Raw genomic sequence first — 23,544 nt, forward strand, 5'->3', positions numbered from 1 at the left:
ATGTTGTTGAAATCTCTGGATTATGGATTAGTTTATATGGAACCATAATGTTGAATGGTCTGGCGAGACCATATAGACGTTTTTGGATATAAGATACACTTGACAAGAAAAACAGTGTATCAGCTAATAAAAAAACTCACACACCCATGGTGAAGCATCGAATGCAGCAATCCTACTATGGGGCTGCTGCTCTTCAGCTGGTACGGAAGCTCTAATGAAATAGAAGAAATAATGGATAGCTCAAAATGCCATTCTATGGAGCAAAACCTGGAAAGCCCTGGGTAGCTGTAGAATGTGACCTTCCAACTCAATAATGACCTAAATCACAATTCAAACGTGAACAATTGTGTGGGGGGAAAAAGGTCTAAATTCTATTTAAAAAACCCTGTAAAATTATTTGAGGAAGGATGCAAGAATAGAGGAATAAAATGGCCAGATTAAGATGTGCTAAGCTGGTAAAAATAATAAGAATGAGCTTTGAGCATATACAAAACATTTTCATTCATTCTTCTGTTTAGTTTTGCTACATTTTTTACATGACAAAATCTTAATCGATTTTCCGCCTTTTTTTTTTTTTAATATCCACTGGCCCTGTATTTTGTATTTTTTTTTTTATATAAACAGACTCTTTTCTATCTTCATCTATTATTGCAAAACTATTCAAAATGTTCTATTGTAGCTTTTCTATTAAACAGAGGTATACCCAGTGCCATATTCTATCCATGAAATATTTGTACATTTTCTCCAAAAAGGACACTTAAATCACTATGAAAGCTATACAAAATGGAAGTCTTCTTTGTCTTCATGCACACAAAATGAAGATTTGTCTGTTCAATTGGGTTCTTAGATTCTTAATCCTTCAATATTGCTACATGTATCAAATATGCATTGTACTCATGAGCAATTAAACATTTGATGGATTGTATGGTGGCATAAAGAAACAATAAGTCAAGCAATGATTAAGTTAAACTATTCAAACACAAGGCACAAACAAATTCAACATGAGTGGAGTAACTTTTATGTTACCACATAAACATTTCAAACTTGACACAGATAGAATTTACACATCCTGTGTATGAAGAAAAATACATCATAAATAAACAAAATTATGTCAGAAACAAACATATATAAATAAGCAGCACATATAAAATCAATTTATTATTTGATTTCAATTTAACTCAGGCTCACGCCATGATATGTGAAACATAAATAGTCATGGAACAGTGTAAAGATTTCTACCTTATCAACAACAATACTAATCAAAATGGGCATTAAATGGCTCATAGCATAGCAGTTAATATATTATCTACAGCATTGCTTTTTCTTTCCTAGCCATGCTGATAGCTGAGAGGCGCAACTATATTTCCCAACTCTGCCTCAAACCAAACAATACTGTAACCATTCTTGGGTGCATGTTTCTTTGATACAGCAATAAAATGTAACACATGAAATATCTCTGGGTAGGAAGTGTTCATTAGTATAGCAGGCCCAGCTGTGACTCAAGATGCCAGACCCAGCAGAAATCCTCCAAGAAATCCACTTGAAACAACTATATTCCTCTTGACAAATTCTGTGGACTGCAAAACGATAAGGAAAAAAGTTGTTACCACAAAAAACATTAATAATAATGTAATATCCAAAATTATACCTGCTAGACTTAAGATTAAAAATGTTATGTTATTTTTACTTCTTTGGTTTTCACTACAATTATATACAAAAATAATTTGAAGCAACAACAGTTTAATCAAATTACCACACCCCTACTAGGATTTCATTTGACTTATATTTTTATTTTAAATAACATTACTCCTTTCAAGTTGTATAACTACTATAACAAAAACTATTATTTCATACATAAACAGGATAAATAAACATATTTAAAAATTCCATGATTATATTGGAAATTCTAAACATAAAAATTATTACCAGAAGTTTCTTTATAATTATGTTTTTATTTGGATTCTCATATATTATTTGTTTCTTTTCTAATACTAGTAATGCAAATGAAGCGGTGCGAGGTCTCAGGGAATGAAATACATGTAGGAATTCTTCTGCATTGTGATGCTACCTCATCAATAAATGAATTCAGTTCTGGTGCAGCTTTGCTGGCCTTCTTCTTCAGGTGCTTTTTTGCTTTATTAACATCCTTCTTTACTTTCTTCCAGTCTACCTGCACGTACCCACTGTGATTGGCAATCTGAAAATGTAAATCTTTCTTCATGACTATTATTGCAGAATATCCATAGATAAATTGAAAATGTGTAAAGAAGATTAAGTAGTATTTAAGTAGTAAGTAAAGTATATAAAATGTATGATGTTGGGCTTACTTGCAATAAAAGAAATCCTCCACCAACTGCAGTTGCAGCAATTTTTCCAACTTTCTGAAATAAATAACCAGCACACCTAGGATACAGACAAAGAAATACAAAATAAATACCCCTATGTTTGGTTCTGTTAAATGTATTTTTGCCATTATTATATACTCTCTTAGAAAAATACAAAAATGTTACAAGCGGTGTCTTTCTACTTGAACAGCAGGCATACGAATGTTATTCAGAAATTATATGAAGATGCATGTGAAGGTGCATCGCTTCTAGCTTTACCATCCTGTTACGCCACCCATCAAGATCTGTGTGGCGACTGAATACTTTTCAGCAATGGGTCCTGTGTTGCTCCCGAAAACTCGACTCCACCACTGATGCCGTCGTGCATATTCAGTGATGTCCACCACCTCGTACAGCTCATCCTCGCTCTCAGCTTCTGTGTGGGAATTAAATAAAAACAGTTCAGACATCCACATATAGGTAAGCTGTTTAGTTTTATGCATCAAGGAATCAGTATAGCCTTGGTGAAGCTCTCATGTTGGGTGGTATAAGGGTTTCTCCAGACAACCAAATGTGTTTAATAAGAGGCAAAGTTTTACAAATTTTCAACACAATGGTTTGGAGGAGGCCTCTACATACAACCCTTATATGGCTGCTCTACTTCATATGAACCATTCCCACTTCTAAGACAAGTTTATGCAAAGAAAACTATCACTAAAATCACTACAAAATGAGACGGTCATATTGTCAAACAGCAGACAGCATGAAACTGTTACTAAAGATAGATACATTGAGTGCTTTACTAAAGGTAACCAAAATGAAATGGTCGTTTTCACATACCCCAGCTTGACAGTAAGCTGGGGTCAGCAATGATACAGTACCCCTAGAGCGGACAGGGTTAAGGGCCTTGCTCAGGGGCCCAGCAGGGGCGCTGTGGCTTTAACCCTCGACCATATGATCAGAAAACCAGAGCCTTCATCACCGAACCACCACTGTGTACCTCATCTATACATTATCTAGGTTTAGTGATTGGCATTCATAGCAATGAAATACAAACGAGAAAAGCAAATATAATCCTATTCATTTTTTATTCGGAGATGTCCATTTTACACAATAACACAAATGCTAGTTAATTAGAAACCAATAAGAAGGTAATGAAGCAGACCATTGAGATGACACGTCGACCGTAATGACTTTATTTTCTCTATAAGCTCCGACACCGGTTAGGAACGGTCTACGTATGTTTCATATATAAAGGTTTAGTGTGAGCATTTCTAATTTACCTTCTCCGCGATCCGCCATTTTACACATCTAAAGTGTTGACAACCGTCGAGCTACCAAGGCGCATGCGCAGTGCGATACTGAAACACGGAAGTGGGTTCTGCTTATAATGCATATGACGCATTGATGAGTAATATGACGCATTGATGAATCCAAACATTACGATCTATAGCACGGGTTTTAATCTCCTGGATGTTTATTCTGGTCCGTTTGGTACAATTATATTATCCAACTGTATATTTTATGACGTGAACGGGTACATTTATTTGGATTAATAAAAGACACAAACCAAGCAGACATTTCAGACATGGATGCAGAAGATTAGTGACTATAATGTTAGTTTTGCAATTATCTACGAGCTTTAAGAAATAACCAGCCATATATATATATATATATATATATATATATATATATATATATATATATATATATATATATATATATAGGAGACCAAGAAAGACCTGGGCAACAGAAAAGTGGTACAAAATGTAATTTCAACCATGAATATGGATGCAGCGGGTTTGCCATTACAAAGCTATTGGTTCATATAAATGGCAGTAGCACTGATTGTTTTTTAATCCCTTTCCTGGTTTGGGCATTGTAATACTATCAACTGCACCTCATACAGCCTTATAAAACAGTTCTGAACACCACTTACATTGTCCTTGATATTTCAGTTCAGTTACAACTCAAACAGAACAAAGTATGGCATTATGAAACACTTTCACTTAATAGAGCACTTGCCAGAATGTCATGGCAGCTTTTCTGTTTCATTTTATACAAACCCTGGAGCTGTGAAGCTGTAAGGTTGTGTTGTGAACCCTGCCTGCATGTCTGCCTGCTGTCTGCCACCACTGTGCCATCATAGCAGTTTTCCATGTACGGATTTCCACATCTGTATTTACTACAAAATCAGGTTTGTGCTTGTTTGGAGAGTTGCTTCTTAATAAACGCTATGCTATATAATATGCCAGACTTATTGATATCCAATGTTGTATGTAAAATTCCTGTAAAACAATTAATTTAGGACCCAAGCATTTAAAATAATTTGCATTGGTGGTAGAATGACTGTGGGAGTCTATAACGTATTGTTCTGGAGCTAATTCATCATTCACATCTGATGATCTTTTGGGTTCTTTTAACTGTAGATATTTTTCATTTAATGCCATGCAGCAGTAGAGTTTTAAAACCATTATCACTCATCAAGATAAAACTTTGTTCGTCCCACAGTGGGGAAATGACCAGTTAGTTAGATAGTTAACTATCATGCATTATTATAATGTTACACAATAATAATGTTAAGACGAGTTATAAGTGCATAGAAGTATATAGAAGAAGTGTCTGTGTGTGTGTGTGTGTGTGTGTGCGTGTGTGTGTACATATAGACAAATAGACCAAACAGTCTCACAACTGAATGATATTGAGCATAAACTGGGAAAGACACATTTCGCTTTAAAATATTGTATTCCTTTTTTTATTTATGTATCTATAAAATATGATATATATGTTATGCAAGACATTAGAATCAATTGAAAATATAAACCACTGGTCGCTTATTAAAAGCGGAACTGGCAACAGTGACCATTACGCCTATCTCAATCTTTGCATACCTTTGTGAGTGTGAATGGACAGCTGTTTGAGCCAATGAGATTGTCTAAGAGACTTTGACGCAATCCCAGTAGTGCGTTGTCCTCCAATCGGAGTAGGCGGAGAGACAGCGTAAAGTTGAGTCGTTTGTTATTTATCCTCCCCCTTTGAAAGTTTATGAAAAAGAGGGATCCCAAGACAAGGCCGGTCACGTGTTTGTAGGCACGCGCAGCGATTGGTTCAAACGACAAGAGAAGGCGTGGTCAAGCGGCGGCGTGGGTTCGCTTGAGTGACACAATTATAACAAGTTGGAACTGGCGGCTGAAGGGGAAGTTTGCGATATCGTTACATTTACACGTAACGGCAAAAACAAAGAAATCCGTTTTGCAGTGTGACGTGCCTGGTTCGGTCTCGGGAAAAGCGAGCGGGATCTGCGTGGAAGACAATGTGAAAAGGGGGCTGTTTTGAGGAGAGTCTTTTTCCTGGACGGATTTTGGCATCTGCTCATTTGGCGTTTGGGGTCCGCACAGAGGTGCTGGCGAACGGCGAGCTGGTAGATTAATCCGGTGGCGTGGCTTTGCTGCTTCTTTTGGACTCTTCCATGAAATCGTGGGGAGTGTCAGTGGCCTCTGCAGCCTGCACCGCCACCACTGCCGCCGCTAGTGCTGCTGCTGCTGCTCCTCGGAGTCTCGGCGACGATGATGAGGAAAAGAAAATGGCGGCGCGTAAAACGAGTGAAAGCGAAGAGGACTTTCCAAAGCTCACAGCTGAAGAAAGGGAATGTTTGGCCGGCGTTGACAGGTTAGATACATATTTTATCTCTTTTTACTTTTGATCGGCGTTTTAAAAAAAAGTGACACGTTCCTGTCTAGTGTGTAAAAAAAAAAAAAAAGACCCAATTGAAGTAAGAGAACCGCCTGTGTGTTGTCCTCTGCTTGCAGTTCACTATTTGGATTTCAGAGGCTTCATGAAGATGGCGCCAGAACGAAGGCCTTGCTGTTAAAGGTAACATTTAGCTCTGCACACACAAGGACCTGAAGCTTACACTTAGCTTTTAGCAACGTACAGTCCTATCTGCTCCACCTTGACTCGAACTTAGACTCCAAAAAAACCCGTAATTTTTAATGAACATTACATTAAATGGCACTTTTTTGCACACACTTTTCAGGGGTCTTGCTTGTGATATATTGTAGTTTTTTTGCTACAAGCTGCTCCACCAAACATTCACCAGCATTCGCCTTATTACATAAACGTGCACGCTGGAAGTTGGGCAGATGAAGAGGAATGGCCTCTGATTGTGGTGCATTTGAAGGAAAATGTTACTGATGCTGGGTCACTGCTTTCCCTGAGCTAGTTGTGTGGCTTTGTTAGTTACTTCTCCTAGCATGTGGTGGGCGCGAGATGTTAGCTTCGTTTTAACCAGTTAACTCTGTGCCAACCAGCGTTTTGTTCTACACCTAGTTTAGACCATTCAGGTCTTTAACCCATGGCTTGGTTGAATTGAATAGTGTATTTGGTAAACCCGGTTAATGTGCAAGACCGGGTGGACTCGCTAACCAACTAAACCTGGTTAGTTAGCATGCGACCACACGGCTTTAACCTTCCCAGAGCTTGAGTGCCGTTTTAATGTCAATTTTATCAAACGACCTGAAAGCTTTTATTACACGTATAAAAATACATTATACATTTTTAGTGTTTGTTTTTTGCACGCAAACCTCTCCCACCCTTTTTTTGGTGGGATTACTTCGAGAACTACCCCGTTAGCTTTGGATGCTAGCTGTGGATTTGAATGCGCCATATTCCGTGTTTTCGTGTGTAGGGTGGCGTTCAGTTCCCATTACAAAATACACCAATATGGACCTACTTTTTTTTTTTTTTTTTTTTTTTGGCTGAAGTAGCTGTACTGCTGTGTTAGCAAGACAACTAGCCACCGGTTTTATATATATATATATATATATATATATATATATATATATATATATATATATATATATATATATAAAAAATAACCCTGCATATTATGCAAGTATCATCATGAAAACTGCACACTCGGGGAACCCAAGCCCTTGTTTGTTTAGTGAGCTGGCACTCGGGCTTTTCACTTCACATGCGACATGTAAGTTAATGGCTTTACATGACTGAATGGTCGAAGCAGGAACAATATAGAGCAAGGTTATACTCCGAGTTCTGCACTGTGGGGGACAAACCAGGCCCAAAGCACACATGGATCCTGTGCGCACTGCTCGGGCTTCAAAATCCTCTCATTTGTTCCCCTTGTTTCGGTTTTAGTCTAGTTAGCATGTGCCTCGGCTGAGCTCTGAAGGCCTGCCAGCGTGTGGAGCCTGGGCTACTCAAAACCCTTCTCCAATTCAAATCATGCATGTGTATTACACTACAAAGCTCAGTGTAGCTCTGTCCAGATCACTTCATAAAGGACTTTTGGTGCAAAATCAACTTTGAGCATTCATACAGGTTATGGGCTATTTCAGCATCCACATTATGTGGTAGCTATCAAACGATCACAATCCTATTAAATTAACTAAACAAAATACTTATTTTGAAGTGTGTGTGTCTGTAAGATTAACTCATGGAGTGCATATATATCATACATGTAGAACAACACTGGTTTTACACAGACACACACACGCACACGTGTGTGTGTGTGTGTGTGTGTATATATGTATATATATGTGTGTGTGTGTGTGTGTGTATATATATATATATATATGTATGTATGTGTGTGTGTGTGTGTGTGTATGTATTTGTTTTTTTTTTTTTTTTTATTTCTTTTTATTTTCTAAACCCAAAGGAAGCAAAATATCAACTTGTGGGTTTTAAAAATGCATAATACATAAAGATCATAATGAGTTTTATATTTTGTGTGTGTAAAACACAAAGTAAGCAAAAAGATCACCTCTCCTAAACAATGTTGTTTGTGCAAAATGAGTCTGGCAAATGTTGATTAAATTTGGATGTATAACCCACATTACATAAATGGGTGTATTTACTATGAGCGCATGGTTTTCACAATAAATTCCATGTGCACTGCATACACCTCTTTATTTTTTTTATTTGTTTAACCAAATAATTTGAAATACGTTTGTTTAACATTCGTTTCACATGTCACATGATGGTACCTGTGCTAGAAACTAAAGCAACTTTAAACCCTGAAAGTGTTATTTCTCTAACAAATCTTGTTAACTAACTATAGGCATTTAAATGTTTGCATTTTATATTTGGCCAGTACATTGAGTTTTCTAGTATATATATATTTTTTTGTATTAGGTTAAAAAAAAAAAAAAAGTAATTCTATTCAAGTGGTGTTTGTGGGAAAAACAATATTGACTCTATGGATGTTGGTGGGATTTTCAGTTTACCTCTTGGGTCAGTTCAGCACCGACAACCTGACCCCCTTATTACATGGCCGGTTTGGTCCATTTATTGCACTCAGGTTAGTTTGGTGCTAAATTAATTGTACTCTGCAATCATGTTTTGTTAAAGATCACCTAGAAATTGACCAAACAAACCTCAGACAGTCTCAGGCTAGTTATGTAAATGATTGCTGTTTTATCATAGTAATTAAAAAATGTGTTGACATTTTGTCTCATAAGTCATTGTTGGTCTTTGTCTTTGGACCCATTTCCAATAATGCAGCATTTTGGTTTTCACACCATCTTGCATGTCCAGTTTGTAAGACTTGCAGTGAGTAGAAAAGCTTAATTCTTAATTTGAAAATAATTGCTTAGTAAATTGGAAACCAGACTTTGCTCAGGTCATCTTGTGGAGTGTTCCGAGTTTGTAGGTTGTGCCAGAATGGACCTGAGTGGGTAGATCAGTGTTTAAACTTCTGGAACTGCTGGACCCTTTGATCAAGAGCCCTTAACCCTCAACTGTTAAGTTGTATAAATGAGATTCTTTGCTTTGGATAAGGGCGTCTACCAAATACTGTAAATGTAATATAAATGAAGCTGAATGGATAATTTCAGGATTTTTTGTGCATACAGTCTTAGAAATACTCCCTGCTTTTAAAATCAGTAGTCTATTTTAGTACGGCCTGGTCCTTTCCTCGCTGCACGTAAGTGTAACGTCCAAAGCACGTTTAGGCACATGCACGTTAACATGTAGGCACATACGTGCAGCTGCGACACTAGTGGCATTGTTCACGTATTCGTTTGTGTATCTTTATGTAATTTGGAGGATGCCACATCCACTAGATGGCACGTCAGAGGCATCTGCTCAACTGCTTTCTAAGTAGAGCGATAACGTTTAGTGATGTCACGCAAAGTGATGTTAGTGATGTTATTAGCATCATATCATAATTTGTTCGTTCATATCTTTACTTTTAGCCACTAGTAACAAGCTAGAATAGTATGCTGTTTTGGCCATGCCGATGCTTTGGTCAGTTGCGGAAAGAGTCACAGCTTGCTATACTGCTTCCTCTATTCACTCTGGTATTGTACACTCAAAGTATTAGACTACCACATGCAGTGGATACGTGCAGTGGCCATCTTTTTTTATTTTTATTAATGCATGCTAATATAGCTATTCATGCTAGTGTGTGTGTGTGTGTGTGTGTGTGTGTGTGTGTGTGTGTGTGTGTGTGTATATGCATGTAATATATATCTGAACAGCCTGTGGTTTGAGTGGGCAGACTCTCCACTGTTCCTGGAGGTGTCACACTAGTTCATAAGCCTAGAACCCAAGTAATCTGTCTCTGCACTGTTGAAATATTGCATCATCAAATGTGCAGGTAAGAAAATACCTTGCTGCCTCCAATCAACCCAATGAGAGAGAAGCCGTGTGTACAAGTGAAACTCTGTAAGCTATACCATTACTGCAACCCATGGTTTTAGGCACTCTAGGGGAAAAAGTATTTGTGCCCATATTTTAGTTACTTATATGGAGTCAATACAGTGTTATATATTTGCATATGCATTGTGCACCGTAAGCATACATTTACAGAATTCTTTTAAGCTTAGAAAATGTTCTACTGCCGGATTTATTTTGTGGTTTTGCGAATTTATTTGATATTGGGTACTAGGGCTAAAATGGTTCCTCGAGTAATTCGAATAAAAAAAGCATCAAGGCCAATTATTTGCTTTGTTTAGTCCATTTAACACTGTTTCCCCACGGACCATTCTTACTGACGCACCACCCGCTAAATTCTGGACTGTCTGGGACCTCCTTTATAAACATGGCGTACGCAGAAAAGGGGTCTGGAAACGAGCATATGCCACTTTTCACGCGAAGGTTGTTCATGCTGTCCGTGTTGCCAGTTCCCCTTCTCGCCTGTTTTCACATTGTGTGTATGTAGGGCTCGGAATTTACTTACAGGTGCACACTTTCTCCTGTCGAGTTTGTTTTTAATAAATCACAATCTTTGCGTGGAAAGTGGCGTACGTACAAAGCGAGGCTGAGAATATGCGTACGCTACTTTCCACGCGCAGGTCGTGATTTATAAAAACTTGACTGGATAAACGCAATATTTAAAACCAAGACCCCTGGACAGGTAAACAATGATGCTGCAGAATGAAAAATGGATGAATGGAGAGAAAACAGTGAGTGGTGAGAAGATTCAGGCCAAAGAACACAAAGTTTGGGATTGTTTCAAACGAAAACATAAAGAATACAACATATAGTGAAAGTAAATAAATTTGAATTTTATTTCTATTTTATTTTTTATTTATGTATTTGCATTTTAATTTAATATAGCAACTAAATGGGTTGAATTCTTTTCAGATTGCAATTTCAGCAATAAAAAAGTAAATTTTTCTAAAAAGGAAACAAATTACTTCGTTTTAAGAGACCCGTCTTATTTTCTTTTGTATATTTAGTATTGATCTTTTAATGAAGAAAAAGTACTTCTTATCTGATTAATCGAGGGACTAATCAGTAGAATTCTTGATTACTTAATCGATAGCTGCAGCTCTAATAGGTACACACGGTGATCTTTGGTTGGGATGTTGTTAAACACAAGTTTAATGCTCCTATTTGACCTAAAAAAAAAAATAATAAAAAAAAAGGCGCTTGGCCGTCATACTTGTATGTGGATTATTCTCCAAACTTTTGCCACAGAGTTGGAAGCTCCCAGTTGAATAGAATGTAATGCTATAGCTTTAGAATTTCTCCTTTTAATAGAACGGTAGGGCCCTGATATGTTCCTTTGTATAACTCTTTGAAGAAGTGGTTTACCAAGGTTGAAGGAATAGTCTAATGCTATCCTCTCACAAAAAGGTATTTGACAGTTTAAAATCCATTTGGAATGCTTTCAGGATGACTGGGTTTTTAAAAGTGTTAGATTTTTGCTGGGCTGGGACTTAAAGGAATTTTTGCCCCAACTAAGTTTTTGATGTTGTGGTTTGTTGGCTGGCGACTCGAATCAGCGGTAGACGTTTAAATGTCATGCTCTCCTGAGTTCCAGCTGTGCCAGCAAATGGCTATCAGCTAGGCTATTATTTAAAATAACAAAAATATCACCCACAGATCTTTTGTTCACAGGATGTTTTTCTTCATTTTGTTTAAACCTTTAAAGACTTGTGTGGAAAGAACAGGATATCAGCAGTTAGAGAAATACTCCAACCAGTCTGTCTTGCACCAACAATCATACCACAGTCAAAATTACAGAGATCACATTTTTCCAGATTCTTATGATTTGATGTACCTTGAGCTACTGCTCTGTATCTGCATGATTTATTTATTTTTTGACACATGATTGGTTGGTTAGGTAATTGTGTGAGTGAGGAGGTGTACAGGTGTTCAAAATAAAGCGGAAATATATCGAGATCCAAAGCAATGCCCAGTTAGCCAATGATTTAGCAAAAGAAAATGATAGTAGAGAGTAGGAAGATGTGTGGTTTGGGTTAATGTTGCTACAGGATATTAAACTGATGTCAGGCAATCGTAATGTTTATGCCACCTCAACCTGTGTACTTTAGGTAAAGTCTACAGTAGGCACCCTGCATGATTGGTGCATTGCTGAATCTGCCTGTCGTCTTACATGTGGTCCAGGGTTAATCTGGTCTTATTAGAACACATCACCTTGTTTCATTGCTCCAGACCCCAGTGTTTATGCTCCCTGGTAAATTGAAGTTTTCTTTTGGATAAGTGGTTTTCTTAAGGTTACACAGCTGTTTCTCTTTGCTTTGTGTGTTTTGAAAATGCTTTTACTGTCACTATTAAACATAGCTGTGAATTCTACTGTTTTAGTACGACTTGATTTCGCCAAAATTTTACGTGATCAGAGATCACGATCATTAATTTTTTGTTCCTGTCAACATTTCTTCCTTCGAGATTTAAGAAATAAAAAGCTTCATTCTCATCCCATCATATAAGGTTAAAAAACTTGTTGCCAGCTAAAACGTTAATCACTGCAGTGCACGATTATCCATTGGACCTTAAGTCCTGATGAGACCTTTTGGCGTGTGTGTGTGTGTGTGTGTGTGTGTGTGTGTGTGTGTGTGTGTGTGTGTGTGTGTGTGTGTGTGTGTGTGTGTGTGTGTGTGTGTGTGTGTGTGTGTGTGAAAATATTAAATGTGTATTTTGAACTCGTATGTTGATCTCTCCCACAAATGCGGCCCTCTGGTGTAAGCAATAAAATAAATTGTGTCTAATGCTTCTGATGGAAACTCAGATTAATCTAAGTTTGGAGCGCCAGCTGAATTTCTTAAATATGAGTGAGTGAATTCCAAAAACTCTTTATTCATATATTAAAGTAAAAGTGTGTTATAAGTGTATAATCGTTATTGGCCTGGTTTCCAATGTTTACAACTCTTGTATATTAACTTTAAAATGCATTAATTTTATTGCTTCAATGCCTGCATTGATTAGGGTTTTTGTCTATGAGGCTAAATGGTGTGTGCTATGTACAAATGTATAAATCTAGGATTAGTATTTCATCACTACTCTGATCATACCATGTTTTGAAGTCACGACAGTTGGGTGCTCAGATTTGTTCTGCACAACATTCACGAATAACTGGTTATCTAACACTATCTTTCTGCTCATTAAGTGTTTTGTTAGTTGGTCCATATTGAATATTTTTGTTGTAAATTAAAATTATTTGTCATTAAAACACAGCACAGATGTGTGTTTTGAGTGCCGTGGATGTGCTAGAAGGAACTCTAGGTAAACGAAATGGAAAGAACCTCCACAATTGGGCAAACATTTTATAATAAGCCTATATGACTTCATGCAAACATTAAAATTGTTGTATGATTTCAAGAAAAATATGAATGCCTTTGTGTGTTGTGTAGTTACTCTACCATTCTGTAAAAAAAATGGTTTTGATGATATTGTGTAATTTCCCCCCTGCATAATTTTTTTCAGGCTGTTCGCTGCTATGATGCCTACATCCTGAAATCTGAAGGAAAAGTTGAACCTGAGGTTTTTTGCCAGTTAGGCCATTTCAACCTCTTGCTAGACAATTACCCTAAAGGTGAGTCAAGACTGAATATATTCTTATTTTGGGTTGATCATTCTAATAACTGTTTCCAACTACTGTCTGTAAGAGTACCAGTTTGCGTCAACATCACTAACTTCACATTTCTGTCTTTTTGCTAGCATTATCTGCTTACCAGAGGTACTACAGTTTACAGTCAGACTACTGGAAGGTGAGATATTTTTATATATATATATATATATATATATGTTTCATTCCGAGTTTTTGTTTCTGTGGTTAGTTTTGGTTCCTGGACTCGTTGCATGTTTGTGCGAGTCAGAGTTGTGTGTGGGAAGGTGAGTGCTCTGAGATGCCGTGGAGTGCAAGTGATGACATTTCTTAGTTTCCAATGGTAGAGCTCCACGCTTGGTTGGCTGTCGACAGGCTGAACATGAGCTGTGTTCGCTCACACAGATCACTTGAAGATTTATCACTTGTGCCTTATTAGATTAATCTCGAATCTGAACTACAGTGTTGCTCCTTCTTGCATTTAATTTATTTATTGTAATAGTCAAGTTTATTTCTAAAACGCTTTTCACAACAGACATCGTCTCAAAGCAGCTTTACAGAATTTAAAGAGTTAAGGTGAATGGTGTGTATTTATCCCTGATGAGCAGCCATGGCAACTGTGGCAAGGAAAAACTCCCTTAGATGTTATGAGGAAGAACCTTGAGAGGAACCAGACTCAAAAGGGGAACCCATCCTTATTTGGGTGACATAAAGAGTGTGATTATAAATCCAAAATAGTGGATAGATTTGTAGCTTGGCTTGATTTAGGTTGCTTTGCCCTAGTAATTCTTTGAATGTTTTCATGTAACACATCAGTGGCTAAAACCTCATTGTTTGGATGCCTTAATTGCCTTTATTGGTGTGTAGCTTGTTTTTCTTTTGCATGGCAAATGCAGGTGGTATAGTTTGGCTTGAGCTTAGTGCTGCCAGCACTGTGTCTGCTGAGCTTGAAATGGCACTTAATTCATTTACTTCTCCTACCAAGCTTACTTGGTGTCACTTGCTGTGTAAGACTTTGCTAGAAACTAAATGTGTACTTGGTTAACAGATGTGCTGAATGGGTACAGGCATGAATTGATCATATGAGATGTGCTTTTTCCGCTGTAGCTGCACTTATGCTGAGAGATTTCAGGGTCACATAATTAGCACTTAGTAGTATGTCTATGCCAGTGGCCTACTGAGAAGCTCGCTAGTAACCTGAATACAACAGGACAAAAGCCCGACAGGTGTTAACCAAACAGAACAAGATTGGAGACTGGAGCATTGGCCATGCTAGTTGTGCTGGACAACAAACACATTTTGAAGTTATTAATCATGTAAAATTCTTTGAACAGTGTCATCATTGGTCATTTTGCAAACAGCTTTGTGATACTGTATGTAAAAAATACATTTTTAATAATATTCACTGCAAAAAAACTTTATTTAAAAAGGCATTGCAGCCAAACTATCATTACAACAATCTGCAGAAATTAGTTAACATTTTTACATTCTAACACCCTATAAATAATCTTTTGTATTAAGTGCCTATTCATGAAAATATATATATATATTTTTTTTGGTCGGTCATTATTTCCAGTCATATGTTTAATCTAGGTATATATGTATTTCCAGTTGTCATCTTTATTCTTCTTCTTCCTATTATTATTATTATTATTATTATTATTATTATTATGAACAATCTGTTAGCATGCATTTTCAGTGCGCTTTTGCTAAGTTGATGTGGTGATTTAACCATTTTATTCACAGCAAATGGGAGGTTGTTTGTTTATGCACCTTTATCAAAAACAAATCATACAATACACAATTGATCCATCCAACTTTTTATTTTATAATGTATTTTATAGCTAGTACAGAAAATTAATATTTAGACTGATGTTTGCAAATATTGTGGTTGTATTCAAATTATTTTTTTGTAAATTGAGTAACCAAGAATTGCAATTATCTCCCATTTCCAATAAAAGAAAATCACACTTGGCTACGATTTGGCATGCGTGCTGCCACTAATGAAAACTCTTTGGATTTCGATATACAGCCGAACCTGGTTATGTCGCCGGCTTAGGGGTGTGCCAAAAAGCGTAGAGCTAAACGAAAACCAATATGGCGGCAATATATTAACATGCTTGAAATTTCTTTATGTACATGATGTTCGTTAATAAATGAGAATGTGCATGCACGTGTTTTTTTTGAGGGGTTTTTTACACAACAGCGTTGCCGCGATTTGTTTGATGAAGGCATGCTATAAAAATGTACATATGTTTAACAACAAAAGGCATATGTATACCAACTAACAGCAGAGATTCACCAGTATACAATACAACTCACCGTCGATTCTCGATACAAACCTTTATTATATTCTCCAACATTGCAAACACAAAGATCACTCACAAAATCACAAAAAACGTGCGGGGTGTAGTTCATTTTTACAAAAAGCTAACCAGTGTCAACATTAAATTCTGTCATTTCACTCTGACACACAGCTCTGAAAAGTATCCTACACCTGTAACAGCTATAAGGCTTGATTTTTCCGCCACTTCCGCGAGTTCTTCTGCGGCTGCACAGTGCCGTCTCACTACCGTATTTTCGCATATATAAGATGCACCCTGGGTGAGGGGTATATAAAACTTTCTATAAGACGCGTCTTATATACGCGAAAATACGGTAGTGAGATGGTGACGTGGCAAAAGCCGGCGATTGAGATAACTTCAGTTAAGTGGCAAATTTGCCCCCCCTTGTGCTCGAGATATTAGGGTTCGGCAACATATAAGAATCGACATAACCGATGAGAAAATGCTAAGACAAAGCGAGAATTTGGTTCCACTTCAAAAACGTCGACTTAATAGGGTTGGCGAGTTAACCGAGGTCGAGATAAGTGGGTTCGACTGTAGATATATATAGATATAATATTTTGGGTCTTCAAGGAGTTTCAGCAGAAGAACAGCACTGAGCTTGTGATGTTTATCAAGGTTTAGGAAAACTTTTCACTTGCTTTTAAACATTCCATGCAGAACATTTGGGTTATTTTATATTACATTTGTGCATGAGAGCAGTCTGCAATCCTGATTAAAGGTCTTGCAGGGTTTAAAGCTTTGTAGGCAATTACAAAATGGTAAATTAAACGTTAAAGAAAGTTTGATGTAAAAAAGTTTGAACTTTAATGTACTAATGATTAAATCCTGTCATCGATGCCAGCAATACAACGGCATTTTATTCTTTCTACATCTGAATCCGCTTGAATTGCGCATATTTCATTTTAATGTGAGACGCATTAAGAGAATAGCCAAAGGAAAGGTATTTAATGGCCTCAGTGCTCAAGGACTTTGCATTTTCACGTTTTTTCATGGTGTTAATGGGGTCAGGGGGCCTTCAGTGATTGTTATATTACTGTAGGGGGGAACTAGCAGTTTGATGATGGATACAGATATGTATGCGTTGATTTTACATAATTCTGTAATATTTTCATACAGAATTCCTTGTTCTCATGTTGACGCGTCAATTATTTTTTTGTCATTCTTTGCAGGGTGTTATAGTTTTTAGAAATATTTTTTTAACATGGAAAAATCTGAAACTTCTGCTTCATCTATAGTTCAAGAAGGGAGTCATTTTGCTCAACGGTTAGACTTTTGACTAATATTTAAACTGTTCATTTGTATTTTAGAGATTCGAATGTTTGTTGTTTAATACTTGATTGTTTATCTGATTTAATTACCTGAAGGCAATTCTACAAACAAGGATAATTCTGTCTGTTAAAATTTTGTTTTTACCAATAGTGATGGATAACTGGCATCTAACATATATGCAGTCTCATGTTTATACCATAAAACAGTCAAAAGAAGAGTTGACCAAACCAGCTGGAAAAAAATGTTAAGGTAGATATAACGGCATGCTGCTCAAAAACACAACAGAGCCAGTGTGAGATTTTTATGCGAGCCTTTTTATTGTTACTTATGTCCCTTGGCACTGTCGACAGACAGGAACGGAACGTGACGTGAAAGAAAAGCAAATAAAGATATCTTTCCTTCTGGTGGCTCACCGTCACACATGCTTGCATTGCTCAATGCTTAGAGAGAGATGGAAAGGGGAAAAGGAGCTAGGTGGGAAAATGGGCTTGATTCAATGTTCATTAGTTTAAGTCATTCCCTGCACACCACCTTCCTGCTGACTACCTCTAAACCTCACTCCCACATGCTGCAGAAGACCATTTGATTTCAGTGGTAATTGTATTTATTTTATTTTTATCCCCCCTGCTCAACATGGTTTATTTATTTTGAGTAAAAGTAGATGCTTTTTAGTTTTATGTTCTGGTGGTTTAAACATTTGTTGAAATTGTTGATCTCTCTTGTCTCTGTTGCATCTCCTCAAACTGGAATATTATGAAAACCTATTTAAAAGGCACACAATGATGAAGACAGGCTAAAAACTATGTCACAGAATCTAACGGGATTGTTTGAAAAAATGTTCTCCACACTGAATGCTGTTTTGCTTCATTTGTTTTCTGTAGATACTCTCTGGGTCAGTTAGTACTTATAATTTTACTACAAACTTTTGATCATTCTCGCACAGGCCTATTTTAAAAAAAATCACTTGACAAATAAACTTTGATACTATAGCAAACCATTCTGTGAGCTACACTCCTGTAGCTGTAATACTTTTTTTTTTATAACCGAGACTGTAAAAAGCAAAACAGAATTTTAAATATCAGGTTGAATTATGACTGTTTTAGTCATAGTCTGCCTTTTGTGAAGGTGTTTAATGGCCATGTTTTTGCTTAAATGTGGTTTAAACATTGTTGTCTGAATTTGTATGTAGTGTCAAATAATAGTTTAATTAACATAATGCTTTATTTTCATGGGATGAATTATTTAAGGGCACAGCACCACCTTCTGTGTTTGAAATGGTGTATCCCTACTTTAGAATGCACAGAACATTAGTAGATGCTCTATATGGACAAATGTATTGGGAAGTCTGACTTTTCCAGACTGTTTTTTCCCCCATTATTCTTTCTCTCCCCGTCTCTCCCCACCCCCCAAACTGTTACCACATAATTGGTGGAACACAATCGTATAGGAAGGCTGTGGATGTGCAAGCACAAGTTTTTTTTTCCTTTCACTTTAACTAGAAGAACCAAACCTTTTCCAAACCAAACAGTGTGTCTGTTCACAAAGTGAGTGCCATGAAGATATGATTTACAAGGATGGAAGTGGATGATCTTGAGTGACCTGCTTTAGAGATCTGACCCCAACCCTATTGAACACCTTATGAATGAATGGAACCGCTGACTGCGCTGCAGGCCTCTTCACCTTACATCATTACCTAAAATTACTAACACCCTTGTGGCTAAATGAGCACAAATCTTCATAAACACACTTTGAATATCTAGCGGAACATCTTCCCAGAAGAGTAAAGGCTATTAATAAAGCAACTAGGGATTTAATGAGGAATTGGATGCCCAGGAAGTGATTGTAAATCTTACGGTCAGGTGTCCCAAATATTTGTTCGTATTGTATCTTTTTATTTGGACAAATTTGTAACTGTTTTCTGTTTGGTTTTTTTTCCCCTTTTGCAGAATGCTGCCTTTTTATATGGCCTTGGCATGGTTTACTTCCATTACAATGCGTTTCAGTGGTGAGTACTATTATCAGTCTTTAACTTCTAAATATTTTCTAAAAATAATTGTTGTATTGTTTAAAATACAGGCTAGTATCTCTAACTTCTGTAGAAGTCCTTTCCTCTTGCAGTATTTTCCTTCATGTTTGACAATCCCCTGCATCATTATTCTTTTTACCTACACATAAAATTAAATATAGTTTGACAAATTTCAAAGTTTCTTAAAGCTGTAAATTTGAAATAGTGAATGAAAATTGTAAGACATGTGAGTTAATGGCCCAGTCATGTTGATCCAGCTGATTGTTACATCAGCTGTTCCATTGATTTGATCAATCCTTTTCCTCACCACAACAGCTGGTGGCCAATAAGATTTGAATTCCCTTAGGGACACGTTCATTTGACATCCGGGACAAATAAATACTTAATTGTAACAAATTAGTTGAACTTTAATGAACCTAATTATAGGACTGTTACTGCAGAAAACTGTTATTTGACATGTAATGCATGTATATGATATGTATAATTGTGTCTTGTATAGTATAAACCACCCATAGTAGTAATATGGTGAGAGGCTACAAATGCTCATCACTGAATGGTGCACACAGTTGAATAGTTTATTAGGCATTATAGAAACTATAATATTCTAGTTGTTTGAGCTCAGGGAAATAGCATGATAAAATGCTGATGTGGCTGGGTAGAATTTGAGTTAGTCATGGACTACATTGTGTAATGTGACTGGTTTCTAACAAAAAAATTAGTATTTATTTATTTACCTGTGACACAGCTTGACCTTCTATTACAAAATTAGAGCATCTCCTTTATCGGGCCTAGTTAACTGGAATATTGTAATGTTTAATTAAAGCTAAAATCTGAAGATTAGTCTATAGCCCCATTAGTAACACATTGACAGTTGCTGAATCTGTTTTTATTTCCTTATTTCCCTAAAAAAAAAAAAAAAAAAAGGTTAAGCAGATGGCTCAGGTGAAATGTTTCTATCACAAATTAGAATATTGTAAGGCAGAGATTTTAAATGTTTATTTGTTGTACTATATAGGCAAAAGCATGGGACACACCTTTGTGTTTCAATCAGATCCAATACCACAGATGTTTCAATGTTCAATTTCTAGCACTTGGCCATTTATGTTTATAAATAATTGCAGAAAATATTGGTAATTCTGAAGAGCTCAGTGACTTCAAGCATGATACTGTTATAGGATGCCACCTTTGCAACAATTGAATGGTGATGTCCAGGGTTTGTAAAAAGTCACCAATGTTGTGCTGAAGAGTTTCAAACTTTCACTGGTATTTCTTTTAGGATAAACAGTGTACCAGGACCTTCATTGAAATGAGTTTCCATGGCCAAGTAGCTGCATGCAAGTCTCACATGACAGCAGTATAATGCCAAGTGTTGAATGCAGTGGTGTTAAAGCGAGGAATAACACTTCTGATTGGCGAGTTTGGGTGTGGCAGATGCCAGGAGAACTTGAGGTCAACTGTAAAGTTTGGTTGAAGAGGGATAATAGCATGTTTTTTTTTAGGGACTGGGCTAGGCCCCTCTCTTTCAGTGAAGGGGAAACCTTAATGCTTTAGCAGACCAAGACATTCAGACAATGCTATGCTTCCAGCTCTGTGAGAACAAAAAGTGTTTGTAAAGTAACACCTACATGTTAAATATCTACTTTACATGTGATAGTCTGTGACTTTGCTGCTTATTCAATCTGTGAACGTTTTATTTACATCACCAAGTAAGCTGTGCTGTAGTTGAGTACCTACTTTTTTTGCCCTAGTACCATTTGAACTAGTTTATATGGCAGAAAATGGATATTGTGCAGTCAATTGATTGCTTAACACAGTAAGGATACACATCCTTATTAAATGTTCTTAACTGGAATTGCTTCTCTAACATTACAAAAAAGGCAACTCCATGCTTAGTGCAGCATCAAATAAGCTATGGCAGATTGGCACGACACTCTGTAGCCTCCGAAGAAACTGGGAAAGTAATATGAGCATTTAGTCGGGACATGAACACTTTAAGGGGCTTGTATTTGTTGCTGAGCTGTGGTGACCCATGTTGTCCAATGAAGCATACACGGATGAATGGTCTAAATGTCACACTGGCAAAAGAAAACAAAAATGCATTAGCTGTTAAACATCACATTAAGCAAGATCAGTATCATATAAAAGTTTCATGGTATGGCACAGTTGAAATAGTATAAAGAAGTGTGCACAAAATGGGTCTCTAAACCTTATATATTGAATCGATATTTTTTTTTAAAAAACAGCTTGCTGCTCTGCATCTTGCAGCTGATTTTTAAAAAAAAAAAAAAAAAATCTCCCCTTGTGGCATTTATTTGCCTGTTTTGTAATTGAAGCCCTACGCTCATATGTGTCCTGTTTTGCCTTCTGGGATCAGTCATCTTTTCTGGGATCAGCGAGCTCAGCAGCAGGCGGGGAGGCGAATCTTTGGATACGAGTTCATTGAGTTCACTAAGCTGTGCTTCACACAAATGACCTACGTTTGTATTCGCTGAGGACAGAAACAAGCAGAGCCCTACTGCTATGAGTTGGCCACATGGGCAGTTTAATAGGGATTGTGTACAGAAAAATGTGTCTAAGTAGGAATTCTGGTTTCTAAGCTCTTCTACCTGCTGACATGCATTTACATTTTTGCCCAAACATTGCCATGGTAACCGAATTACTTCTTCTATTTACTGCTGCACCTACTGATGTCTTTCAGAGTGTCCGCACATACCTTGTGTTAGAAATTTTTCTAGTATGAATTAAATAACATGCAGCATTTCATTCTTCTGTGCTGCCCGAAATGGGTTATGTTACATGAGGAGGTACGCTTCCACTCAAATGCCACTGTTTGCTTTTCTGACATCTGCAGGGCGATCAAAGCCTTTCAGGAGGTGCTTTACATCGATCCCAGCTTCTCGAGAGCCAAGGAGATCCATTTGCGGTTGGGCCTGATGTTTAAGGTCATCACAGACTACGACCTGAGCTTGAAGGTTTGTCCACATTTTTGGTCAGAAATTCAGGAGTAGTTTCATTTTCATAACCTTTTGTGAGGATACCTACAGTGTGTACATATTATATCAATTATAATAGTTAATATTTTTTATGATTTTTGGTGTTCAAAAACTGCAATTCTTTTTATTAGAACTTCATATACAGCAAATAAAAAAAAAAAACTATTTTGACTATACAGCTGTTGCATTCTGTTTTCCTTCGGCCTCTACTGTGATTCATTAAGGTTCAAAAATTGGGTCCTTAAACATCCCTCAATCACTTTTTAGTGCAATGGTTTGCATGCTGCGTTGCCATTTGGGTCATGTTGCCTAATAAGGGAGGAAAGGAGCCTGTGTGTCAAGGATTTGATGTGCAATATTGACTTTGTGCTTATTGTCCTTTCCTGTTTCCCTATCGGCCCGCATCTGTTTTGTTTTAACTAAGTACAAAAACACTACAATTAATAAATTATCTTCCTACCCAGTGACACAAAATATTGCAGTGTGTTTGGGTTCTGTGTACATGTTAGCGCTTTATCTACAGTCATCACCACTGTGTGTGCATCAGTCAGTCAGCTCGTTTGCCTCACTGGGGTTCTGTGGGTAAAAAGCGAGTTGGCATTAATACGTTGCTGGTTTTGCGCGTGCAGAATGTCCTCTGCTCTCTGTGACAGTGCTGAAGGCAGTTCTGGCTGGCAGCCAACCTCCCAGTTGCACACTGAATGTGTGTGTCCCACTTATGGGAACAAAGGCAAGGAACCAACACTGCACCTCCTCACAGATTGAGTTTGTGTGCCCAACTGGGATTCTTTCTTACCATTTGATCCCTGTTGTATTTTGCTAAAACATAATGCGTTTAATAATACACCCTTTACAGCTGTCCATGATGAATATTTTATTTATTTTTTCTGGTTGAAATATTTTGAAATATACTCTAGAACATTCATTGTCTCTGTGTTGGTCCCTGATAGAATACCTTTTTTGGTATTCCAGCACGATTTTGCTTTTGATTGATGAAATAAAGAAGCCCACAGCTTTTCAACATGAGAGCAAGATTGTTCAAATTCCTAACATGAACTGAGCAAGAAAGTGAGAGATGTTCCACAATTAGAAACTCCATACTGCTGCTCCCTTCACCCCAAAGGGATTGACTGGTGCAGCAGTTCTGCCTGAGCCCCCACCCCAACCATAGTCTTCCTTTCCCTGGCTTTTTGAAAAGAGTAGGTAGAGCTTACTGCAAGCATATGAAGTGTGTGATTAAAAAGCCTGGAGGTGTATGTGTGTGTGAGTG

At 37.1% G+C, this 23,544-nt stretch overlaps 2 protein-coding genes across 2 annotated transcripts in view; one reads left to right on the plus strand and one right to left on the minus strand.

The window, feature by feature from the left end:
• Positions 1-1,002: 1,002 nt before the first annotated feature.
• Positions 1,003-3,695, minus strand: fundc1 (FUN14 domain containing 1). The gene is made up of 5 exons (XM_046839416.1): positions 3,608-3,695; positions 2,604-2,760; positions 2,328-2,403; positions 2,069-2,197; positions 1,003-1,577 (listed from the first exon to the last, which is right to left on the minus strand). Exons 1-5 carry the CDS (start codon positions 3,633-3,635, stop codon positions 1,500-1,502), a joined length of 468 nt encoding a protein of 155 aa, XP_046695372.1. The 5' UTR covers positions 3,636-3,695; the 3' UTR covers positions 1,003-1,499.
• Positions 3,696-5,221: 1,526 nt separating this feature from the next.
• The window catches only part of kdm6a (lysine (K)-specific demethylase 6A), a 37,565-nt gene continuing 19,242 nt past the window's right edge, over positions 5,222-23,544 (plus strand). The window contains exons 1-6 of the mRNA XM_046839374.1: positions 5,222-5,993; positions 6,134-6,197; positions 13,518-13,626; positions 13,752-13,801; positions 19,202-19,260; positions 22,133-22,253. Of these exons, the coding sequence (XP_046695330.1) occupies positions 5,794-5,993; positions 6,134-6,197; positions 13,518-13,626; positions 13,752-13,801; positions 19,202-19,260; positions 22,133-22,253 (603 nt within the window). The 5' untranslated portion in view covers positions 5,222-5,793. The remainder of the gene's footprint in view (positions 5,994-6,133; positions 6,198-13,517; positions 13,627-13,751; positions 13,802-19,201; positions 19,261-22,132; positions 22,254-23,544) is intronic.

Source organism: Silurus meridionalis, chromosome 3 (assembly GCF_014805685.1).
Source record: "Silurus meridionalis isolate SWU-2019-XX chromosome 3, ASM1480568v1, whole genome shotgun sequence".
NCBI classification, from domain to species: Eukaryota; Metazoa; Chordata; class Actinopteri; order Siluriformes; family Siluridae; genus Silurus; species Silurus meridionalis.